Source organism: Pelodiscus sinensis, chromosome 8, assembly GCF_049634645.1.
Source record: "Pelodiscus sinensis isolate JC-2024 chromosome 8, ASM4963464v1, whole genome shotgun sequence".
Taxonomy (NCBI): domain Eukaryota; kingdom Metazoa; phylum Chordata; order Testudines; family Trionychidae; genus Pelodiscus; species Pelodiscus sinensis.
In genome coordinates this window covers 17,457,993-17,481,638 of record NC_134718.1, presented here as the reverse complement: position 1 = coordinate 17,481,638, position 23,646 = coordinate 17,457,993, and the positions used below count along the sequence as shown (strand labels likewise).

The 23,646-nt window shown below is 46.0% G+C and overlaps 1 protein-coding gene across 4 annotated transcripts in view; it reads left to right on the top strand.

Moving 5' to 3' along the window:
- Window positions 1-15,298, top strand: part of OGDHL (oxoglutarate dehydrogenase L) — a 128,001-nt gene extending 112,703 nt beyond the window's left edge. For all 4 annotated transcript variants that reach the window (XM_075934808.1, XM_075934807.1, XM_006112394.4 and 1 more), the window contains exons 18-23: window positions 45-116; window positions 6,212-6,340; window positions 7,869-7,941; window positions 13,102-13,265; window positions 13,976-14,130; window positions 15,089-15,298. In XM_075934808.1, coding sequence (XP_075790923.1) covers window positions 45-116; window positions 6,212-6,340; window positions 7,869-7,941; window positions 13,102-13,265; window positions 13,976-14,130; window positions 15,089-15,212 — 717 coding nt within the window. In that variant the 3' untranslated portion in view covers window positions 15,213-15,298. The remainder of the gene's footprint in view (window positions 1-44; window positions 117-6,211; window positions 6,341-7,868; window positions 7,942-13,101; window positions 13,266-13,975; window positions 14,131-15,088) is intronic.
- Window positions 15,299-23,646: the final 8,348 nt, after the last annotated feature.

Sequence of the window (23,646 nt, the reverse complement as noted above, 5' to 3'; positions counted from 1 at the left end):
ACTAAACTGTTGTTGGTTTTGTTTTTAAATGATGTGATTACCAGGGCCCAGAGCATTCTTCAGCAAGGCCGGAGAGGTTTCTGCAGATGAGCAATGATGATTCCGATGCATATCCAGTAAGTAGATTTGTCAAAACAATGTCCTTTTTCCTGCTCTTAGCTTTTCAGAGATGTATTTTAAACTGGGTTTTGCTGGGATTATTAGTTGAGAAATAATTTTAGTGCCACCAAACAGCACTTGGATATTTTCCTGCAGGTTTCAAAGTAGCCTTTGAAGACAGCTGGTGTCTTTTTAATATTTAGTTCAAGAATTTGCTGTAACTTTCAGCTCATTTGGAGAGAAATAGTAAAGGTGTTTAGTCTGCACTTCATTTCATTGTTGAAGTCAGATGCAATTTATCTCTGACAATATTCTCTTTGACTGTTCCTAAGGCACAGAAACTCTTCCAGTTTATATGGCTGAATGTATCACAAGCAGGCGTCTGTAACACATTTCTAAGGCCCATCAGATGAGACTAAAAAACAGTGTTCTTCTAACAGAGTGAACTGTCCAGCCAGGAGTTGAGTGTGTATGCAGTGTAAAAATACATGCATTGAGAGTTTGTGAAGTGTTTAGGTGATCAAGCCTCAGTGGCTTTTAAAAAAATCCTATATGTTTATTACAATATTTGAATCATCTATGCGCTTTTGAAGTGGATCAAGATTTTTTTCCCTTTATACTGTAATTCTAAAGGTCAGCTAGATATTCCCCTTCACCAAGGAGGACTATTAAACATAGACTTAAAATCCAGCCCATTACAAAAAATAGGTTAAATTAGTCTTGTTTTAATAGTTTTACAATCCCATGGTCTTGATTTAAGCTTGTGCATGTGAAAGAATAGCATTTCTTGAGTAGGATGCCCAGTTCTGGTACCAGATGCCCAGACTAATGTCACATTCTCCTAGCTTCAAGATCTGTTGATCATGTGATAAGCAAACTACCCATGCCCCTGCTGCCTTAAGTGTCTTGGAGAGATACATATGAGTGACAAATACCATATTTATAGAGGGCTCAGATGCTGATCTAAAAAAGACAGTGCTGCCAGATTTTAGTCCCTGCTTATGAAGTCTGCATTTTATCTGCCTTTGAACCTTTACACACAGAGCAGGAACGTATCACATCAGAGTCGGTTAGGAGAGCTCCTGTGGTTCTGATTCAGTCAAAAGGCTGAATCACTTGCATCTAAGAAGATATAATGCAAGTCTCTCAAGGACTCAATACCAGGGTCTCCAAAGTCCGTGGTGAAGGCACTGAGCAGAGGCAAGGACTTGGAAGCAGACTTAAAGAAATACACCCCCAAACTCAGTCCATAAGTCAGGAGGGATTGCTGACTCTGCAGCATTGGAAGGATCTATTGAAACCAGTCCCTGAAGGTCTGTCTGGGAACATTTTGGTTCTACAGGCTCAGGAGCCCTTTCCGGAGCTTTCTACATCTGAGGCTTTTAAGGCAGCCAGAAGGCCGCTTAGTCCATCATTGCCAGCTTCCCATGCTGCTCAGGAGTCTTTCCCAATAGAAAGATTGAAAGTTCTTGCTTCCATAGTCTGGTCCAACCCCAGAGCACAGTTCGTGTCTCATACAGTCGTGGCGCCTCTTCTATAGAGTTCCATCTTGAGGGGAGCGAGTGATCTCACTGGTACCCCATTTCCAGACTCAGAGCTGGTCTCTGGTACCAATGAGGGTCAGCTCTCCAAGGGTCTCAGGAAGAGGACTCTGAAATGAGATCACCTGTGACTTGAGCAGAGTGTACCCAGCAGTCCCAGTGGAGTGTTTGCCCAGCCACCATGGTACCAGTCGAGTACTTCCACATACCTGGGTCCAACTGTCATATCAGGAGCCCTTTTGTGCCCTGTGGGGATTTCATCCACACTGGAGAGCCTCCTTCCTCCACTCTCTTCCTGCCCTTCTACATTGGTGAGGTGCTGGGAGCCTATGCAACAAGGTCCCAATACCGTACAGGGAGAAACTGTGCTCAGGACTCTCCTGTGAAGGAATTGGAGGAGGGGCCTCCTCAGCATTTCTTAGCTGCTGCTCCTACTCTGTCACCTGATCAGGCAGTAGAGACTGAGACTACATCCCTCCTCCCCAATGCTTTCAGACTTGAAATGGGTTGCTGCAGCTCTGGATATCCAGCCAGTAGCAGTGCTGGAAAGATCTTGTAGGTTCATGGATATTTTAGCCTCTCAGGACTCCCTACAGTAGCTCTTTATATTAATGAGGTTATCGTAGAACCGGTCAAGGTTTTATGGCAGATCCCAGCTTCTCTGCCTCCCGCTGCTTAAAAGGGTGGAAAAAAGTTATGTCCTTATAACCACCTTTCTCAAGGCTGTCTCATATCTAATGGCTAATGAAAAGAGAGACATGGGGGCCCCGGCCTTTATTCTGTAAGGGAAAGAAGAAAAAACACTAGACCTGTTCAGCAGGGAACTTTATTCCACAGGAGATTTACAGCTCAGTATTGTGAACAAGCAGACTCTGCTGGATAGCTGTGATTTCAGCCCGTGCGATAAGGTCCTGAAATTCAAAGACCAGCTTCCCGATGAGGCAAAGCAGGGGTTCAGTGTTAGGGAGAAGGATGACAGATTAGTTGTTAGAACAGCATTGCAAGTAGGGATACAGCAAACAGTATGGCTTGAGCTACGGCTTCCTCCATCTCTGTGCAGTGTGCATCTTGGCTTCAGTCATCAGGTCTTCTCTTGCAGGGGCAATCATTCCAGATCTCCCTTATGAAGGCCCCTTGCTGTTCTCTGGTAGGACATGAGACTTCGTAGTCTTAAGGTCGCAAGAGTGACTATTAAGTCTCTGAAAATGTATACACTAATAGCAAAAAGAAAGTTGTTACACCCACAGCAGCCTCAGGGGGGCCAGGGTCCAAAAAGAGGAATAGACGTTACCATGCATATCATCCTCCTCTGGCCTCTTCTACAACTACCAGTTTTTCTAGGCCAGTGGTCTCCAACCTGTCGATCATGATCAGCTGGTAGATTCCTAGGAATATACGTGACTAGTCAACTACCTGATAAGCCTAGGCTTATTGTGTAGTCAGGTCACTACTCAATTAGTCGCTCCTCTCTCCCCCTCCCCTCCATTGCCTCTGTATCAGAGGCAGCAAGGGCAGGGGGAGCAGGAGCTGGTTCTGTAAGGAGTCAGCTTCAAAGTCGGATCCAGTCTCTGCAGGGGGTCAAGGGAGGCAGAGGCACTGTGTGGGAAACCACACGAGCAGGGACTGAAGCAACCATCTGCATCTCTAACTACATTTAAAAGGCAGAGGCGCAGTGTGGAACCTAGGGCAAGCTGGGACTTGAAACAGTAGAGGAAAAGGCAGAGACGCAGCTAGGATAGTAAGTGTGTGGGCCACCCTTATCGACTAATCAAAGTGTAACATCTCTAGTAGATCCTGTCACCTTTGCCAGTCGATCACAATCCTCAGGTGGCTGCATCTGCCTGGCCCAGCATTGCTACTGCAAGCAGCCGGCTGGCTGTGTACAGCCGCTGAGTGCAGGCAGTCTCTGCAGCCTCTGGGAGGAGAGGAAGGCAGTTCCGTGCTACCTCTGTCCCCAGCGCTGTCCAAGCAGTTTCCATTGGCCAGGAGCCAGCCATTGGGAGGCTCTGCTTGTGGGAACTGGCAGCAGTGCAGCACATGGAGAACCTCTCCCCTACATCTTTCCTCAGCGCCCACACTCCTCACCCCATCCTGCACCCAACCTTCTGCCTGAGCCTGGAACCCCCCACCTGCACCCAGAGTGTTGGGGTGCAGGAGGGAGTGAGGGGTGCATGCTCTGAGAAAGAGTTTGCTTCCATCTGGAGCGCGCTCCAGCACCCAAACTCCCTTCCAGAGCTTGCACTCCTCACTCCTACACCCTAACACACTGCCCCAGCCTGAAGCACCCTCCTGCACCCAAACTCCCTCCCAAAGCCTTCAGCCATCACTCTTCTGCGCCCCTGCCAAATGAAAGTGAGTGAGGGTAGGGGAGAGCCAGTGAGGAGAGGATGGAGTGGGTGAGGTCTTAGGGGAGGGGTTGGGCCTCAGGAAGGGGCAGGGTAAATCCTAGATTGCCCTTCAATTCAAAAAATGATCTTGGGCTCAAAAGGGTTGAAGACCCCTGTTCTAGTCATTAATTTAGAGCTACTACTTACCAGAGAGCCAGCTTTCTCAACCCCAGGTTTTGCCAGTTACCCATCCCTTTGAAAGCTTTGATATCAGTCTCCCTATACAGTTTTCTTTAGGGACAATATTTTCCTCTGACCTCACCATTATTTCCCATCTAAAGTGGCTTCTGATTTTCATATTAACTAAGTAGTTTATTTACACATTTTTCCCCCCAAGCCCAGCTCAAGTAAAGAAAGAAAACACCATATTCTAGATCAGAGGTAGGGAACCTCAGGCCCAAGGGCCAGATTTGGCCCCTGGCTTACCTGGATCTAGCCCCAGAGGCTTGCCCCAGCCCAGCATTGAGAAGCCTGTGCTGGTGCTCCAGCCCCTATGTGGACCCACTGGTATAATGTGCAAAGGGAATGTGGGGAATGGCCGTTTTTCTCCATCTCAGTTGGGGGCCATGTTAGAGGAATTTTTGTTTTGGGGGGTTTTTTGCTTCTCACTTGTGTGCTGGCCTCCCCCCTCCCCCACCCTGCAGACTGATTTTCTGTGGGTCAGCAGACCCTGACACTCAAAAAGGTTCCCCATCCCTGCTCTAGATATTGGAAGAGCTTTGGCTTTTTACCTGCATTGGACTCGAGTGTTCAGGTCTCTGTCCTGGTTTCACATAGAGAATAGGATCATCCACTCCTCCCCCTAGAGGACTGCCCTGGATTCCCAGCTGTATTTGTTTATGCTAATGACTGGTGGATATCACATCTCCAAAAAGTGATGGCTCTCTGTCAGGTTGCAGGCAGCTTCTGTAGCTTTTCTGGCTCGTGTTCCAGCCCTGGACACTTGTAGGGTGACATTCTAGTCAGCACTCCATATGTTTGAGAGATGGCCTTGTGAGAGGCAATATCGAAGTGAAGCCAGGGTCAGACTGGTAGTCCTACAATCACTGTTCAAGCAGGAGCCCGCTTGGCATTCAAACTACTTACAAGTCAACTACAGTGAATGGATATGTGCTATCACATGAAGACCAAAACACTGTTACCAGCCTTTCTGGGAACTGTTATATTTTGAGGTGTTGCACATAGACTTTCCATGACTCGCCCTCCTCCGCTCCCTCTGAGCCTCTCTGGTAGGAAGGAACGGAGAGGGGTTGGGGCCAGGCAGCCCTTAAGACCTGTGTGTGGTGAATATAAGGAAGAGGCTGCTCACATTGCTCCAGCAGGTACTGCTGAAGAGGAAAATCTCTAATAACTGGTACACATGCCCCTATCGTGCAATAGACCTATGCAGCACAGTCTGAAAAGCAGCAGTTATGGGATGGTAATTAACTTTTTTCCAATGCTCTGCCTCGCTCATGCTGTGGGTAGAGGACACTCAGTCATGTGGGGATGGTGCAATCTGGTCAAAAAAGGAACTGTGAGGGAATGGAGCATACTCAGTGAGAATGGAATCCTCATGTTTTGGCTGACATTTCATTGACTGATTTTTTTTTTCCAAAGGTTTGTATGTTGGCAAATTCGGCAAATTTTTATAAGACTAGCATCCATTAAACAAAGGTCATCCACATACCAAGTATCAAGTCCCCATTCCACAGCATACGGGCACTTGAGCTGTTCAAAGGAAAGGTTGCTAGCATATTTTAACATACTTATTCACTCAGAAATGGCTCAACTTTTTTTGAGGGGGATGGGGAACTGAAATTAAAATAGATCAGACTGAGTCAAACACCCAGCATCGGAGCATTTAACACATACTGCTAAAGTTTGGCAAAATTATCAACAACTGAAAATAGGATCTCATAATAAGTTGTGGAAAGGCTTGATAATGGATGGCATATAACGGGATGTTCAGCGTAGGAGGTAAAATGCTGACTGTAGCAATCTCCATGATCACAGTTCATCACCTTCCTAGATGTTCTTACCAGATTTCTGTAGGCATCATATAGGCATTTTGTAGGCTATTCTAGTTCATTTCTTGTGCACCAGAATGCCTAACATATTGGCACCCCAACAAGTGGATGGGGGGCAGAGTTGGGAGGAAGGGAAAGGAGGCAGCTTTTCTGATGCCATTAATGTCTTTATTAGGAATTCAGTGCTGCAGACTTTGAAGTTTCCCAGCTCTATGAATGCAACTGGATTGTGGTGAATTGCTCAACTCCAGCCAATTACTTTCATGTCCTCAGAAGACAGATCTTGCTGCCATTCAGAAAACCTGTAAGTAGCTTAGTTGATATTGTTGCCCAATTATAAAGCTGAACCACTTGCATTCAGAGTTTTGGTTTTGTAACTTTTTTAGCACTAACGCCTGGGTGTTACTCAAATGGGTTTTGTAAATTCTATCAACTGAGGACAGTAGTTAGTAGTGCTTTAAAAGTGTGCAGGAGGCTGCAAAACAGGCTCTTATTAATGTTATCTGAAGTTATGTTGGTTTTTGTCACTCTTGCAGACACTTTGAGAAGCAAGCTTGCTCTGATATAAATCATGACATGCTGTGGTGCAGGTTTGCCCAAATTTCAACTGGGGTAAATTATTTAGGATGTCACAATTCATATCTTTGCATTGCATCTGTGTTAAGGATTTGTTTTGGTTTAGCTACACTGGTTGCCAAAACCACCGTGTATACCAGGGTGGGCAATAATTTTTTGCCTGGGCCGTTCTGGAAGGGGTGGGGCTAGGATGCTTCCGGGCTTCCCCACTCAGACCATGATTGGCCTGGGAGTGGGGGAGCACATGAAGTCTCCTCCCACTCTGCCAGGCATGCGTAGCACTTCAAAGCACTGCACGTTCCTGGCAGGGCGGAGGAAACTTCATGTGTTTCCCCTCACCCCCAGGCTCTAATTGGCCTGGGGGTGAGGGAGCAGTAGGGCCTCCATGGGCTGGATCAACCCACTTGGTGGGGTGGATCCAGCCTGCGAAGGCCCTTTTGCCCACCCCTGATATAGACCAAGCATCAAAGCTGAAGCTGAATCCAATCTCTATATAATTAAGTTTTGGTGTGCTTGTGGTCCAGTTGATAAAGGATTTGTGTAAGTATTTATTTCGTTTTGAGATTCATCCTCTCTAGTTCAGATTTAAGGCCAAGTTAGCACATCTCTGTAACTGCTTCTGCACTCTGTGAAGTTTTGTGCTAAGAATGAGACCCTTTCCAAAGGTAATTACCAGGAGATGCTAATGTGACTTAAGCTTTGTTCAGTGCCATCCCATTAGAACTGCATAGCACAAGTGTTTTAAGGAACCTCCATGGAAGATTCTGAGGCTATTTGAATTCTATACAATTTGGAGACTAACATTCACTCATTGGATGTATATGACCGAGAGAGAGAGAGCTGTTTATCATGAAACAAAAGTGCAAGAGATTTTTCTGATGGTTCTCTACCATAGTCCAACTCCAAAATATATAATTCACATTAATCACGTGTACCTTCAGAGAGCAATAGACATGTAGGCTGACGTTTTCAAGGGACCATAAGGAGTTGGGGAAATACAGTAGGGTTTGGGTGCCTAGTTGCCCTGGGGCTTTTTGAAAATCCCAGCCCTAGAGATTTCTAGCGTGTGATAAGACTTCCAAAGAGTATAGATTTTTGTTCACCATTGAGTTTTTTTCCAAAGCCTGTGTATTAAGAACTGTGATAGAGTACCACATAAAGTGTCCATTTGTGTGTCAAGAATACTATTGTGTGTGTATAGTAGGCAGTGGATCAAGCAGCAGCATCTGAGAGTTGTAACAATCTGTATTTTACAGCTTATTATATTTACACCCAAGTCACTGCTGAGACATCCTGAAGCGAAATCCAGTTTTGATGAAATGGTATCTGGTAGGTCAAGTTACAAATGTTGTGAATGCACAAACAGCTGTATGCAGCCCGTGTGCCAGACTGTGTATTCAGAATGCTGAGTGTCCATTCCAGAGAGAGAGAACACCTGGAGGATCTCGCGTGCACCTCTCATTGACTGATTTCCCCGGGAGTTGCTGTGCGCATGGGTGGGAGAAATCTGGCCTGGATTTTGAAACTTATTCCTGTGTCCAAGTAAATCTGCATCCAAACAATGACTTCGGTTTCATTACATAGGGAGGCATATCTCATAGCTAGCTGTTCTCTGGAAGGGGGAAGGAGTGTTTCTCTCTCTGCAGGGCTCTTCTCATCGCAAGGCTGTAGGGATCCACTTTCCTACTTTTTAAATGAAGGCCTTTTGTTGTCTTTAACAATTCCATGCTTTTAAATCATTCCCCTTTGCTTCGCTTCCCAGGATTGGTTCTGGTTCCACTGACTTGTCATTTCCTTACACTCCCAGTTCTGGACCTGTCTTATCCCACTGCTAATCTAAAGCAAGAGCCTAACCAGGAAAAGGGAGGTGTTAAGTCAGTGCTTGGCAGCCTGAAGCTTTTCTCTCTGTGCTATCCCATGCTGGGAGGCAGTGGCAGCTGGTGGTGACAAGCCCCCTGTTGCACAGCCAGGAAAAAAGGAGAGAGGTGGTGAACTTGCCAGCTAATATTTAGGGAGAGGTGCACAACAGCTGAGTCTTCAGGAGGTGTAAACAAAAGAACAAGGCCCTTTGCTCTGCCTTAAGATGGACTCCTTGGGCACATTGGTATTCTAACTTTGTAGGTAAAGAAAGAATTATTGGTCGATTTCCATCTCCTTGGAGCTTAGGCTTAGGAACTTTCTGTTCCATTCTCTTCTTTTTGAGGAGATTGTTGCTAGGAAAAAACAGTGCGTCCTTTGTGTGAATGCAGTGCTGATCATGAAAGGGATTTTCCTGGATTTGATTGTGTTGTAGCACATAGAATTAGTCATTCTGGAAACCTCACACTAATGAAATTTAGGATTAATTAATAATCATGGTCTGGTCCCTTTATATGCTGTCCACTCTTAATTTATTTCTTGGGCTTCCCATCTATTCTACAGTAGTAGCCAAAGCTCCAAGTTAATTGCTAATGGAGATGTACATTTGTTACTGCTTTACATGGCTTTCTTTTATATCAGTGAAAGCTAAGAAGTCCAGCTGACCCAATAAGCACTAATTCTGAATTCTATTTAATGATGATCCCTAGTGCTCAGTCAGACTAGATAATTTAGACATAAATCAGGTTTTCTTTTATGCATTTCTTTCATGCCTGATTTTCTCCCTGCGATGAATGACTGACACACTTATTTTCTGGATAAGTGGGTGTGCTGTGGGTGGGTGTGGTTCAGATGTGGAGGTCATGCTGCTGTCTGCAAACTCATAGTTGGCTGATTAAAACTATTTCTATATTAATCATAGAAGGGAGCAGTTGATGAAACCTTGTTAGATAAACTAGAATTACTCTTTCTTGGATCTGGACTTCTAACACTTCTGTCATCTGAAGAATGGGCTGTGCCCACAAAAGCTCATGATACCATCTACATGTTTTGTTAGCCTTTAAGGTACTACTAGTCTATGGTTGTTTTTAGAATTACTCAGTATTGTACGTTCTAGTTTGCTGTGCCCGAAGCAAAAGAGCTTCTACCAGTTCTCTTGGGAGACCATTCCACAGGGACAATACATCCTATTGCCAGGCAGTCCTTTGTGATATGCAACCTAAATTGTATCCCAGTACTCAAAGCTATACATCTGAGTACCGTATGTATTATTCCTTTGGGTAATGGTTCAAACAGAAGGTCTTGAGCACACTAACAAAGATACAAGTTATATACTTGCTTACATAATAGTAGCTCAATTATAACCATCAGACCTTGCTATTTGAAGGTTTTTGCTAGTGCAATGACTTGTAATAAATACACAAACACATCTTTCTTGAAACCTGTTTTACTGGAATTAAAAGTGAATTTACTGCATGTACCAAGTATTCTTGCAGGCTTTCTAGAAGTTATTTACTTAATTCTTCAGCTAAGATTGCCTTAGAAATATATTTGGTAGGTGACATGTTTACTTGTCAAAAATATGTCTAGTTCAGCAATACAGGACTATTGAACCAGCTTAACACCAAAACCCCAGGTTATAAATAAGAGACAGACCAATGATACCCTCTAACAAACCTTATTGCATTGAGTTACACTTTATTACATTGAGGTTTTTAGTGTCTTTGGAGTCTATTGCATGAAAATTGCAATCATCTATGTTATTGAGGGGATTATGGAAATTTCCAGTGGAAGGATAAATAAGAGAACAGCAGGGAGTGATCTTGGTAAATTCACTCATGTTGTAACATCCCCAGAGAAACTCCATCACATTGAAAAATCTGTGTATACTAATCCAAACTGGGGTCTCCAGGGACCAACAGACAAAAGAAGGCTTTTTGATAAATGGCCAGGGTTTAAACTGATTCAAGGCCTCCTTTTGGGTCCAGCAAATAATCAGGACCCCTGGGTCTCAATGCTTAGCAAAGGATTGACAGAATTAATCACCAACCATAGTGAGAGTGTGATTTCAGGTGAGCTGCTTATTATGTGGGTAGGTTCTGTTACCATTTTTAATACAGTTTTGCTGAATTCCTTTCCCTCAAGAATAAAATAGGCTTGCACAGAAAGCTGTGTGGTATCTGTAACTGTGGGCAGTCACACTTGCAACCTCCGCCGAAAGCAAGCTAGCAGGAATGCTTGGGCAGCCTCTCTCTCCAGGGAAAAATCATAGAATAATAGAACTGAAAGGAGCCTCAGAAGTCATCAGATCTAGCCTCCTGCACTGATGGCTGGATCGAGTACCATCTAGTCCACTGGTTCCCAACCCTTTTATACTGCGGACCAGTAAACTCATTCACAAACGTTTGGCAGACATTTTATTTGCATATTCATTATTCAAATAATAAATATACAAATAAAATATTTCTGGTCCATCAAAAACCCTGGTCCCCAGAGTCCCCCAGTATTAACTTTGTCCTCAGAACCTCCTGTGCCAGCCCCTGCATCTTAGAGTCCCCCACCCCCAGAAGCCCCTAGCACTAGCCCTGCCCCCAGTGCTTGCATGGCTCCCTTAATCTAGCCCTGCGCTGCCTGCCAGCTGATGGCTGCTGCCTGGGTCACGGCTGCTCTAAGGCTCTTCAGCATCCGGGAGGAGACCCCGCCCCGCCCAGTGCTGTTTGGCTGAGTGGTGGGGCAGGACATGCCTTTCCCAAAGTCACGGCGGGAGGGAAGGTGCTGGGTAGTGTACCCCAGCCCTGGCCTCCAGAGCTGCTGCAGCCCGGCAGCCAGTGGTTCGCAGCCTGCCACTTGTCCGCAGACCAGCGATTGGGAACTACTGATCTAGACCATCTCTGACAGGTGTATGGAGATTTTTAAGAGCAAATTAGAAAATGATGGAGATTCCATCACTTCCCTAGGAATTTTATTCCAGTGCTTAAACACCCTGACAGAGAGGAATTTTTTCCTAGTGTCTAACCTAAACCTCTCATGCTACAATTTAAGTCCATTGCTGGTCCTATCCTTGGAGGTTAAATAGAACATATTTTCTCCTTCTTCTCTGTAACAACCTTTTATGTACCTGAAAACTATCATGTCCCCGCTCTCTTCTATTTTCCAGACTAAACAAACCCAGTTCTTTCAATCTTCCCGCATAGGTCATTTTGTATAGATCTGTAATCAATTTTGGTGTTCTTCTCTGGACCTTCTCCAATTTGTCCACATCTTTTCTGAAATGCGGTGCTCAGAACTGGACACAGTACTACAGCTGAGGCCTAATCAGCACAGAGTAGAGAGGGAAAATGACTTCCCGTGTCTTGCTTACAACACTCCTCTTAATACATCCCAGAATATTTGCTTTTCTTTTGCAGCAGTGTCACGCTGTTGCCTCATATTTAGCTTGTGGTCCACTATGACCATTAGATCCCTTTTTTGCCGTACTCCTTTCATTTCACATTCTGTAAGTGTGCAACTGCTTGTTCCTTCCTAAGTAGAGTATTTTGCATTTGTTCTTGTTGAATTTCATCCTAATTTCATTGGACCATTTCTCTGGTTTGTCCAGATAATTTTGAGTTAGTCCTGTCTTCCAAAGCATGAGCAATCCCTAATTGGTATCATCCGCAGACTTTATAAGTGTACTCTCTCTGCCATTATTGAAATAATGAATGAAGATATTGAACAAAAACTAGTCCCAAAACTGATCCATGCAGAACCCTACTCATTATGCCCTATCAGTATGGCTGTGAACCTTTGATAACTGCTGTCTAGGAATGATTATCCAACAGGTTATGCACCCACATTAGTAGTTCCATCTTGTATTTCCCTAGTTTATTAATATTCATACAGGATTTACCAAATGCCTTAATAAAGTCTAGATATACCACATCTACTGCTTCTCCCTTGTCTACAAGGCTTGTTATCCTGTCAAAGAAAGCTATTACCTTGGATTGACGTGATTTGTTCTTTACAGATTCATGCTGACTGTTACTTGTCACTTATTATCTTCCAGATGTTTGCAGATGGATTCCTTAATTACTTGTTTCATTATCTTTCCTGGTACAGAGAAAAGATTGGTCTGCAATTCCTTGGGTTGTCCTTAGTTCTCTTTTAATACAGTGAAGGCAGGGAACGGTATAGTCGGGAAGTACCCTGGACAGACAGTAATGAGATGAGTCTGCACTCAAGGGAGGCAATGGTTAGGGAGTAAGGAGCCTGAGAGTGGATGCTATTGCTGGATGATTGAGGGGAAATACAGGTACATTTTCCTGGAACTATGACAATGTGAGCCTGGTACCTGAGCATGACAAGAAAAATACCAGTCTCCTTCTAGTTAAGTTGTGAAGAGCTGTTTATCAGAAACCCTTTAATGGGTTCCTTCCTTCAACTGGATTGTATTTAAATAACCCTTGTCAAAACCTGGCATCTGAAAAGATCTCGGAATACAGAGGATGGGGTGATACTGCCTCATGGGCACAGAGCACTGTGACAGTTTCTCTGCAGATCAGTCAAGATGGGGCTGGCCTCAGTAGAATTTCTTGACTGAATGTTACCATCAGTAGAGGAATGCACTCTGATTTCAACTTTTGGTGTGACTAGGTACCAGTTTCAGGCGTGTGATTGCTGAAGATGGGGCTGCGGCAAAGACACCGAATGAGGTTAAACGGGTGATTTTCTGTACAGGGAAGGTATACTATGATCTCATTAAAGAGAGAAAGAGTCAAGATTTGGAGAAACAAGTGGCTATAACTAGGCTGGAGCAGGTGAGTCCCCAGAACCTTATTAAAATCTCAGACTTTGGAAAGCCATGGATTGTAACTTTTAAAGCATTTGCAGTTGCAAGGCATGATAATAATGATAAAGCTTAAATGTTAGTATGGTACATTATATCTTCCAAGACATCACCTAATCCTGAAAGGCCCTTGTGAGCTAGGAAAACTAGTCCTTTCCCATGTGTACTTTGATGACTGAGATGCAGAGAGGTTAAATGACTCGGCTGTATAGCAAATCAGTGATGGCAGAGATAGGATTAGAATTTGGTAGCTCCTAGCTCCAAGCCCCATGCTCAAAGTGTGACTTGAAAATAGTCATGTATGTCAAGAATCGCCAGCTAGTACTGCCCTCCGGTGTTCCCAAAGCATCTTTGCAAGTACTCAGTGTTACAAAACACATTGTCCTTGTAGCCTTGCAGAACAGCTCCCCGACAGGCACAGAAGAGTGTGCTATTATACTTGCTGTTCCCACTGGTAGGCAGTACCATGACACTTTCTCTTTGAATTCTGAGTGGATGTTATGTTGTAGTTACTTTATATTTATTCTGTCAGAGTTAAGTGCAATAAGTTACAAGACTGTATGGACAGGTAAGTGAATGACAATTGCAGAGCGCAATATTTGCTGGAGACAGCCTTGCTTTATGTGACATCTTTGCATGTAAGAGAGAATTACTATTTAGTTTCAGTGTATTTCTTTTTAGATCTCTCCATTCCCCTTTGATCTGGTAAAAGAAGAACTTGAGAAATATCCTGGCGCTGAACTGGTGTGGTGTCAGGAAGAGCACAAGAACATTGGATACTATGATTATGTCAAACCTCGTTTCCGAACCATTGTGAATCACACTCGGCCCATATGGTATGAGACTTATTTTCGTGTTCCCTTTGCAACACAGGTGTGATTGGCCTTCGAGGCTTCATACTAGTCTGATACTTTGAGATGGGGTGACACATGTCTGGAAAAGTTAAGCTCTATAGACCTTCAAGGGTCAGAGTTTGGGGATTGGGGTTTTTCATATCTCCTGTTTCACAATGTATGGTCCATATCGTACTCCTTTGCTCTGGTTGGTCTGCACGTATGTTGTCCCCTAAATTGTGTGGGTCAGCACTTGAACACAACAGCAGTATGTTTAAATCCTGCCTGCCATCCTTAATAGTGAGAGCCTGGTGATCATCCCAAACCAGAGTCTCTAACCGGGACTTCATTTAAAAAGCAAAGGGGTTTATCAAGCCAACGCCCTCTTCACCATCACTGTCTGTCAGGCCCTATTTTCACTTTCATGCCTTATGGTTTTTCTTGTTTTACTTCAGCATGGACTACTTTTCCCTTCTACAAATCCCATTCCAAATTGTGCCTCTGGAGGAGACAGCCATTAACTAGAACAATATGTGAGCCACTGAGCTTCCCTCACAATTCTTTTTCCAGCTTGTTTGCTCCTAAAATACCGTAGGGATATTGGTGCAGGAGTGACCCAGATTCTGGTTCCTTCCTCCACTTCCATAAACCCAAACCTCAATAGAGCTGTTGGGCCAGGTCCTCAGCTGGTGCAATGTCCCAGCTCTGTTGAAGCCGGAAGAGCTATGCTGATCTAGACCAGCTGAAAGTCTAGACCATAACCAGAAATTGCAACAACTCTCTAATGGAGCTAGAACTGGGGGCATGGACATAAGACAGGAGAGTTTCCCCTGCTTTGCACATGTGGTCTAAAGCTGTTGTTCAGCAGTGTCTACATTGCAAGTACCCATCCTTATAAGTGTTGCTGTTCCATCTCGTCTCTCCTCACTTGTTGTCTACCCAATTGTCTCTTGTGTTAAAGGTATGTTGGCCGAGAACCAGCTGCTGCTCCTGCCACAGGTAACAAGAATGCTCACCTGGTATCGCTCAGGAGATTCCTGGACACAGCTTTCAACCTGGACGCCTTTGAAGGAAAGAAGTTCTGACTCTAAGACTTCGGCCACCCTCTCCATGCAGCGTTATCATAAAACACCACTTTCAAGGGTGTCAATAAAAGTGCATAGAAAATGTAGATTTTGATTTTTGGGTTTCTAAGGTAAAAGGCTCTGGGTAGCTCTTCCCCTCAAACGCACTGTTAGCAAATTGGGGAAGGAAGGAAGTAAAACTGACAAATGTGTGTAAAGAGAGAATCCAGATATAGGGCTGCTCATAAGGCAATAACCCTACAAAATGTTAGTGAAGGGGTGAGGAGTGAGGAAAGCATGTTAGGCTCCTGGTGCCATAGGACACCTAATTCTCACTTTGTTTCATTACAGCAATTCTTTTTCTAGATGATATATTAAATTGACTCAATGGTTCCTAACATTTTTGATACTGGGGACCGGCAAACCCATTCACAAACTTTTAGTGGACTGGCAATTTGTATTTGCATATTCATTATGCAAATTATGAATGTGCAAATATGCAAATTTTAAAGCACAGCCTCCAGAACCCCCAGTGTCAGCACTAATCCCTACAGCCCCTCACCCCTCCACTATCCCCCAGCACCAGTCACTAACCCGAGTCCCTGCACTCAACCCCCCACGCCAGTCTCCTGCCCTCAGAACTTCTCTGTGCCGGCTTCCCACCCCAAACACCTCAGTGCCAGGCCCTCGTCCCTTAGAACCCCCCACCACAAGCCTCCTGTTTCCAGAGCCCAAACGCACCAAGCCCTCCAGAGCCAACCCTGCCCCTATAGCGACCCCAGCACTAGCTCTGCCCCTGGTGCCCCTAGTGCCTGCCCACCCCCTCACCTAGCCCTGTGCTTCTGCCGGCATCGCAGTGGTGCTGGGGTATACCAGCCATGGCGGGAAGGGAGGAGCTGGGTGTTGGGAGAGGCATGTCCTGCCCTGCCTCTCATCCAGCCAGCACGGGCAGGGGTGGTCACTTCCCTGCCGTGGAAGAGCACTTTCCTGAGCGGCAGGACGGTTCAGCGCAGCCCTCCCACTGCGCAGGGAAGCACTTCTGTGGCTGGGAGGAGACCCCGCCCCTGCCCGGCCTGAGAGTTGGGGCAAGACCCGCCTCTCCCAACTGCTGCAGTGAGAGCGGTGTGCCCTAGCCCCGTCCCCCAGAGCTGCCACAGCCCAACAGCCGGAGGTCCATGGCTTGGCAGTGGGCCACGGACCAGCAATTGGGAACCGCTGAGTTGACTGACTAACAGTGTGCTTGGCACTAAGGAGACATGATCCCCAACAGTCTCAGGAGAGAGGACATGCCCTCGATGGCCAGCAGATGAGTTCCATGGTGGAACACAGAGGGTTTGGCGTGTGTGGTGGTGGGTGTGGTAGCAGCTCTGGTGGGTTAAAGTTGAAACGATTAGTGGAAGAAATGAGTTTCAGAGCTCTGAATGAAGAGGGAGGAGAAGTGAGGAAGTTTCAAACTCATAAAGCAGCATGAAAAACCAATGACAGGCCTGGGCTCAGAAGGGAATAGTGAGGCAGGAGGCACGGAGTGAAGGAAAGAAGACTAGATGGAGAGGAGAGGTGGGCTTGAGGCTAACTGGTGGTCTGGGGTTCAAGTTCTCAGCTCTGCTGCTTACTTCTTGTGAGTGACTTGGCCCAAGGTCACACTGTTTTGCATCTGTTTCCCTTTTGTAAAATGGGAATGACGTCTCCCACGTTTTATCTGTCATCTTTACGTACAGTGGTCGCTCTTTCTGGCAGGAGCTGTCTTGTTTTCCATTTGTACCCATGTGCCTCACACAATGGGGCTACATCTTAGCTGTGGCTGGTAAACGTTGTTGTAGTACATACAGCATCATCCGAGCAGGGATGTGGGCGCAAGTGTGGAGCCTCACAGAGCCTTTAAGCTGAGGACAAAAAGCTTGAACATGGAGATGAGAGAACAATTGGAAGGAAATGCGACCCTAGCAGCGCACAAGGAGGGTGATTTTAGCAGCAGCAGTTTGGAACCATTGGAGGGCGATGAGGAGGGGCACAGCAAGGACATAGAGGGAAGGCTGCAGTAGGTGCCTAAGGCGACAACTGTGTTAGCTGTGGCAATTGGCTGCGGGGTTTTTAGATAATATATAGACGGCGCCAGCTTGATTTTGATGCCTCTCTCCAGAGGAGATCACCTCCTTTTGATTCCAAGGTTTTGAGGCTCAGAGGATGAGGATTCCTTTAACAGCTGTGAATTGGGAGAGAGAGAAGAGCTCAGTTTTTCGGTATTACATTGGGGCTGGTTAGTCTGGAAAGGAGAGGCGAGTTCGGGGAGGGGAGGGAAGTGGGCACTGATGCAGAGCTGACTCTGTGGGCTGATGTGAAGAACATGCAGAGGAGAGGGGGACTGGGGCCAGAACCTCAGGAAGACTGGCAGGGGGAGAAGCAGTGACTAAGCACAAAAGGATGTTTGGCAGAGCAGCTGGAGAGACCTGGGAGAACACAAGGCAGTGAAGTAGAAGACTGCGAGGGACTTGAAATGAGCGGATGATGACTGGATCCATTTTCTGGGCTGCCTGCAATTCTAAGCATCTTGGCAGCCCAAACAGGACAAAGTCTTTCTATGCAGGTTCTCTGCCTGTGGACAAACCCATCTTCCACTTCACTGTCAGCATGTGGCTTTCCTGTGACCTGTGCATCGGGCTCGACCAAACTCACGGTCCATTTTAGTCACTCTCATGGCTGTAAGATTTAAAAGTCCTGAATTCCATCATTTCTGCTATTTAAAGCTGAAATTTCATGGTGTTTTAATTGTGGGGGTCCTGACCAGGGGCACAACATACTGGCTGGGCCTCTGGGCAAGTGAAGGGGGGGGCGACAGCTCTGCGCTCCTGGAAGAGGCAGGGGCCAGAGGCAGCTAGCCCTTTGTGCCAGCTCTTTGCGTTGCCAATAGCTGTTGCAGCGGCCAGGAGTTCCTTTTGAATCACGGATCCCAGGGCAACTGCCCTTTTCCCTGCCCTAGGCCTCTTGGCAGGCCTGGTCCTGACCTAGCAAAGGGGTTATGGTGAGAGCTGTGGTACTGCTGCCCTTGTGGGGCGCTGCCTTCAGAGCCAGGCAGCTAGAGAGCAGCAGCTGCTGACCAGGTGCCCAGACCTGAAAGCAGGGTCACTGCCAGGAGCAGTTCAGAAACAAGGCTGCCATGCGATGGTATTGCCACTCTTACTCTGCACTGCGACGGTAGAACCCTGACTCCAGAACTGGACACCAACAACTGCTGCTCTCTGCCTTGCAGCGCAGAAGGAAGGGTGGCAATGATGCAACCTCCAACAATTCCCCTTTTGGGGAAGGACCTCAGTTGGAGAAACTCTGGTCTCCCCCGTGAAATCTATTCTAGTATAGGGTAGAAGCGCACACAACACCAGATTTCATGGTCCATGATGCATTTTTCATTACTGTAAATTTGGTAGGGCCCTACCTATATGCTTATACTCCCATCCAGGGTAATGGGAGCAAAGATTTGGCCCTCTGGTAGAAAGTCTTTGACTTTGATGGAAAGTTGCAGAGAATTGGGCCTCTTGGTTTTGGTGGTTGTGGTGGTGGTGGGATTTTTTTTTTTTTTTTAAGGTTTGGTTATTTTGCTGCTGTTCAATATTGCAAGGCTTTTGAGGTTTTTATTGATTTGTAATTATTTCATTTTCTTAACTACCTCCCTCCTCAGATACTGATTTCATTGGAATCTGAAATATAGCTGTAAAAAGTAGCTACTTACAACAGCCACCGATCTTCTGCTAAAACTGTTAAATATACAGTATAATTTCAGGCTAGAGGAATAGAAGCTGAGATATGATTGAAACATGCTGCCAGGTAGAACCTTGTGTTTAATGTGCATGATCCTTCTAAGTTTCTGAAGGTGCCTGAAGTCACTACAAATATCCAAGAGTGAAAACTGTGGCTGTTACAAAATGCTTGCAGTGACGTTTGATAACACTGGTGTCAGTTGGATTGTGTTTTTTGATGAAATAGTCCAATTAGTAAAAACCTTCAAAAATGTCATTGTTGCCTTGCAAACAGGATCTCTCTTCTTGCAGACAAAATTTTTCACTTGATTCAGTTTGCAAGTGGAATTGCATGCTAATGTTAGCACATTATACAGTTTGAGCAGACATTGGACTTTTATTCATGCAAAAAATAGTCTTGTTTTCAGAAAAATAATGCAGTTTTGAAGTCCAAAATAGTATTGCAATGAAGACCCATTTCAGCATGGCATTGCAAAACAATTATTTCTAAAGTCTAGTGAAGAAAAAAAAATTGAAGGCACAAAATGCTATGTAGTGAAATGGCATTGTGGCAAAAGAGTTGCATGTGGCTCTTATAGGATAGTTGCAAAGAATGTTACCAGTCCTAAATTTATTCCTGTGCATCAGTTTCACCTTTGCATTTCAAGCTGGACTGACTCTTTCCTGACCCTTTTTTAAAGCTGGATGAATGAAAGAGGAGATTGAAGAGGTGGGGAGGGGGGAGGACGGGCAGGGATAGAGTAGAGAGGAGCTGGGGTAAACCACTGTAGGTGAGAGAGAAGATGACAGTAGGAAAAAGAAAGGTGAGGTCCTTCTGAACACTGCATTATTAACCTGTAAGGCAATCATGAGTGCAGTAGATAACTAGATAGCTACAAACCTGAAATTGTTTTTCCTTTAAGTTTTGAGCTATCTGACTCCTTTTCTCTAAATTGTCTTATTTTCTTGGTAGGGTAATAAGCCCCTGCTTCTGCTGTCATAAGCACTTCTTATGGCCAAAGAAAGGAAAATATGCTGTCCTTGAAGGGCCCTGGGACCAAACACCTATAGGGTATGTCTACACTACAGAGTTAATTCGAACTAACAGACGTTAGTTCGAATTAACTTTGATAGGCGCTACACATACAAACCGCTAGTTCGAACTTAATTTGAACTAGCGGTGCGCTTAATTCGAACTAGGTAAACCTCATTCTACGAGGACTAACACCTAGTTCGAATTAACTAGTTCGAATTAAGGGCTGTGTAGCCTCTTAATTCGAACAAGTGGGAGGCTAGCCTTCCCCAGCTTTCCCTGGTGGCCACTCTGGGCACCACCAGGGAAACTCGTCTGCCCCCCTCCCGGCTCCGGAGCCCTTAAAGAGGCACAGGCTGGCTGCGGTGCCCATGCCAGGTGCAAGCCTGCCAGCACCCAGCCAGCAGACCCTGCACCTGGCACGGCACGAACCAGCCACCCGCTGCCACCCAGCCCTCCACCTCTTCCCGGGACCAGGCGGGCGCCCACCTGGTCTAGTGCGGAGATCGTGGACCTTATCCACGACCTCCGCACTAGGCACAAGAAAGTGGCCATCTAGGGCAGGATAACTGTCAGCCTGGCCACCCAGGAGCAGGTTGGCATGAAAATCAGGGTGGTCCAGTAAGACCCCTGACCCTGAGCCCTGAACTTAGAATGGCCATACTGGGTCAGACCACAGGTCCATCTAGCCCAGTAGCCTGTCTGCCGACAGCGGCCAACACTAGGTACCCTGGATGGGATGGACCGAAACAATGACCAAGCCATTTGTCTCGTGCCATCCATCTCCAGCCTTCCACAAACAGAGGCCAGGGACACCATTTCTACTCCCTGGCTAATAGCACTTCATGGACCCAACCTCCATGACTTTATCTCACTTCTCTTTAAACTCTGTTCTAGTTCTAGCCTTCATAGCCTCCTGCAGCAAGGAGTTCCACAGGTTGACTCTTTGCTTTGTGAAGAACAACTTTCTGTTATTAGTTTGAAGGCTGCTACCCATTCGTTTCATTTGGTGTCCTCTAGTCCTTCTTTTATGGGAACTAATGAAGAACTTTTCTTTATGCACCTTCTCCCCCCCACTCATGCTTTTATAGACCTCTCTCATATCCCCCCTCAGTCTCCTCTTTTCTAAGCTGAAAAGTCCCAGTCTCTTTAGCCTCTCTTCATATGGGACCTGTTCCAAACCCCTGATCATTTTAGTTGCCCTCCCCTCTCCCACCCTCTGTCTTCCCCCTCCCACCTCCTTTTCCCAGTCTCCCCGAGTTTTGTTAAATAAAGAGAGTTTCTATTTTTGACCACACGTGTCCTTTATTTTGTACATCAGGAAGGGGGGCTAGGGAGGGGTAAGTGGAAGGAGGTGAGGGAGGAATGGGGTACGAGCCCCCGATGAGGAGGACTGGAGTGGCTCTGCGGGCTCCTCGGGGTGGAAGCTCTCCTGCAGCCCCTGATTGACCCCCCTGGATGGCAGCCTGCGGCAAGTGCAGCCGGGCTGATGGCCAAGTGCTGTGATGTGCCAAGTGTGGGCATTCAGGGCACTCCAGGCCAGGACTGCTTTGCAAGCGGGGAACCCGTGAGAACTGTCTGTCCGGGGTGGGGGTCGGGTCCCTTTAAGCACAGCCCTTGGCTAGCCTGCGACAGCAACTACACGCTCTAAGTCCTAATCTGATGCCCTGCCGGCACTGCTTCCGGCCATCCTTAACCCAGGTTCAGGGTCCACTCAGTGTGGACATGCTAGTTCAAATTAGCAAAATGCTAATTCGAACTAGTTTTTAGGTCTATATGCACTAGTTCGAATTAACTAATTCGAATTAAGTTAGTTCGAATTAGTGCTGTAGTGTAGACATACCCTTAGATAGAGCCAGCCTGGCAGGCCAGTCAAACCCTGGGAAGCATGCCTGGGGAAATGGTTGACTAGTTTTACCACAAAGCCCCTGCATGTTAGACCATGTGTCAGAGTGCTATTGACTATACATTTGGCCCCTGCTTTCTTATGCCTTATCCTTTGTCCTTTTCTCTTCCCCCTGGTCTACACTAGAGGTAAGTTTGAATTAAAATACAGGCAGTCCCCGGGTTACGTACAAGATAGGGACTGTAGGTTTGTTCTTAAGTTGAATTTGTATGTAATCTCCCTGGTCTGCTGGGGGGGTGGGGGCGCTAGCTTCGCGTCTCCCTGGTCTGCTGGGGGGAAGCAGCTAGTGTGGGGTTGCCTCACCCCGTTTGTAAGTAGGGATCCAATGTAAGTCGGATCCATGTAACCCGGGGACTGCCTGTACACAACTTCAGCTACATTAATTGTATTGCTTAAGTCAAAGTATCTTAACTCGAATTGTGGCGCCGTCCACGCTGCGGGATTTTATTCTCCCTTCAACTTCTCTTACTCCTCGTAGAAGCAGGACTACCGGCATCAACCAGAGCACCTTCTCAGTTCGAATTAGTGTGTCTTCACTACACCTGCCAATTCGAACCCAGGAAGATCGACTGCAGCTGCTTCAATCTTCTTTGTAGTGGAGACACGGCTGATGAGCATAGGATTAGTGCTATCAAAAGCCTGGCTTTCTCTACCTTATGTTCTGCCCTGGGCCTGAAGTTTTAAGGCGGCTGAAAGTGGGCTGTGTGGAGGATCACATAAAATGCAGGATTGTATTACAAAAGCTGCAGATCTCCCTAGGAACACCATAACTCATCCTCTTCTCTAGCAAGTGTGGCTGGCTTGCCCCTGCAGCTGTGGATTTCCCCTAGACTATAGATATTCAGCCTTTTCAGGTCTTGCAGTAGCAGGGAATTTTAATTTTCCCTTCCTTGGGCTGCATGCAGTCTTCTCCTCCTGCAGGTGTAGACAGCTGCATAATCACTATAATTAGCTGTGCAGGGTATAAGGAAGCCACAGGCTGTCTGGGGTACTTCACAGCTGCTATACACTGGGGAGGAAGCCTGGCCAAAACTTTCACCACAAAATTATAGCCTTCTGTTGCTGTTAAAGCTCATGGGCTAAAGTGGTAGCAATTAAGCTAAGAAATGTATCAATCATAGAATCAGAGAACACTAGATCATCAAATCCAGTCCCCTGTCCCCACAGCAGGATCAAGCACCATGTGTAGATCATCCCTGATAGGTGTCTTGTCTAACCTGCTCTTAAATATCTCCAGAGATGGAGATTCCACAACCTCCCTAGACAATTTATTCCAGTGTTTAACCATCCTGACAGGAAGCTTTTCCTAATGTCCAACCTAAACCTCCCTTGCTGCAATTTAATCCCCCCTCCTCCTTGTGACACCCTTTGACATAAATGAATATGGCTATCATGTCCCTTCTCAGTCTTCTCTTTTCCAAACTAAAGAAACTTAATTATTTCAGCCTTCCCTCATGGGTCATGCTTTCTAGACCTTTAATCATTTTTGTTGCTCTTCTCTGGACCGTCTCCAGTTTCTCCACATCTTTCTTGAAATGTGCCCAGAAGTGAACACAATGCTCTGCTTGAGGCCTCATCAGCACAGAGTAGAGTGGAAGAATGACTTCTTGTGTCTTGTTCACAATACTCCTGTTAATGCATCCCAGAATCATGTTTGCTTTTTTTTGCAGCAGTGTCAGTGTTGACTCATATTTGCTTGTGGTCCACTATACCCCTAGATCCCTTTCTGCAGTACTCCTTCCTAAAGAGTCACTTCCCATTCTGTATGTGTGAAATGGATTGTTC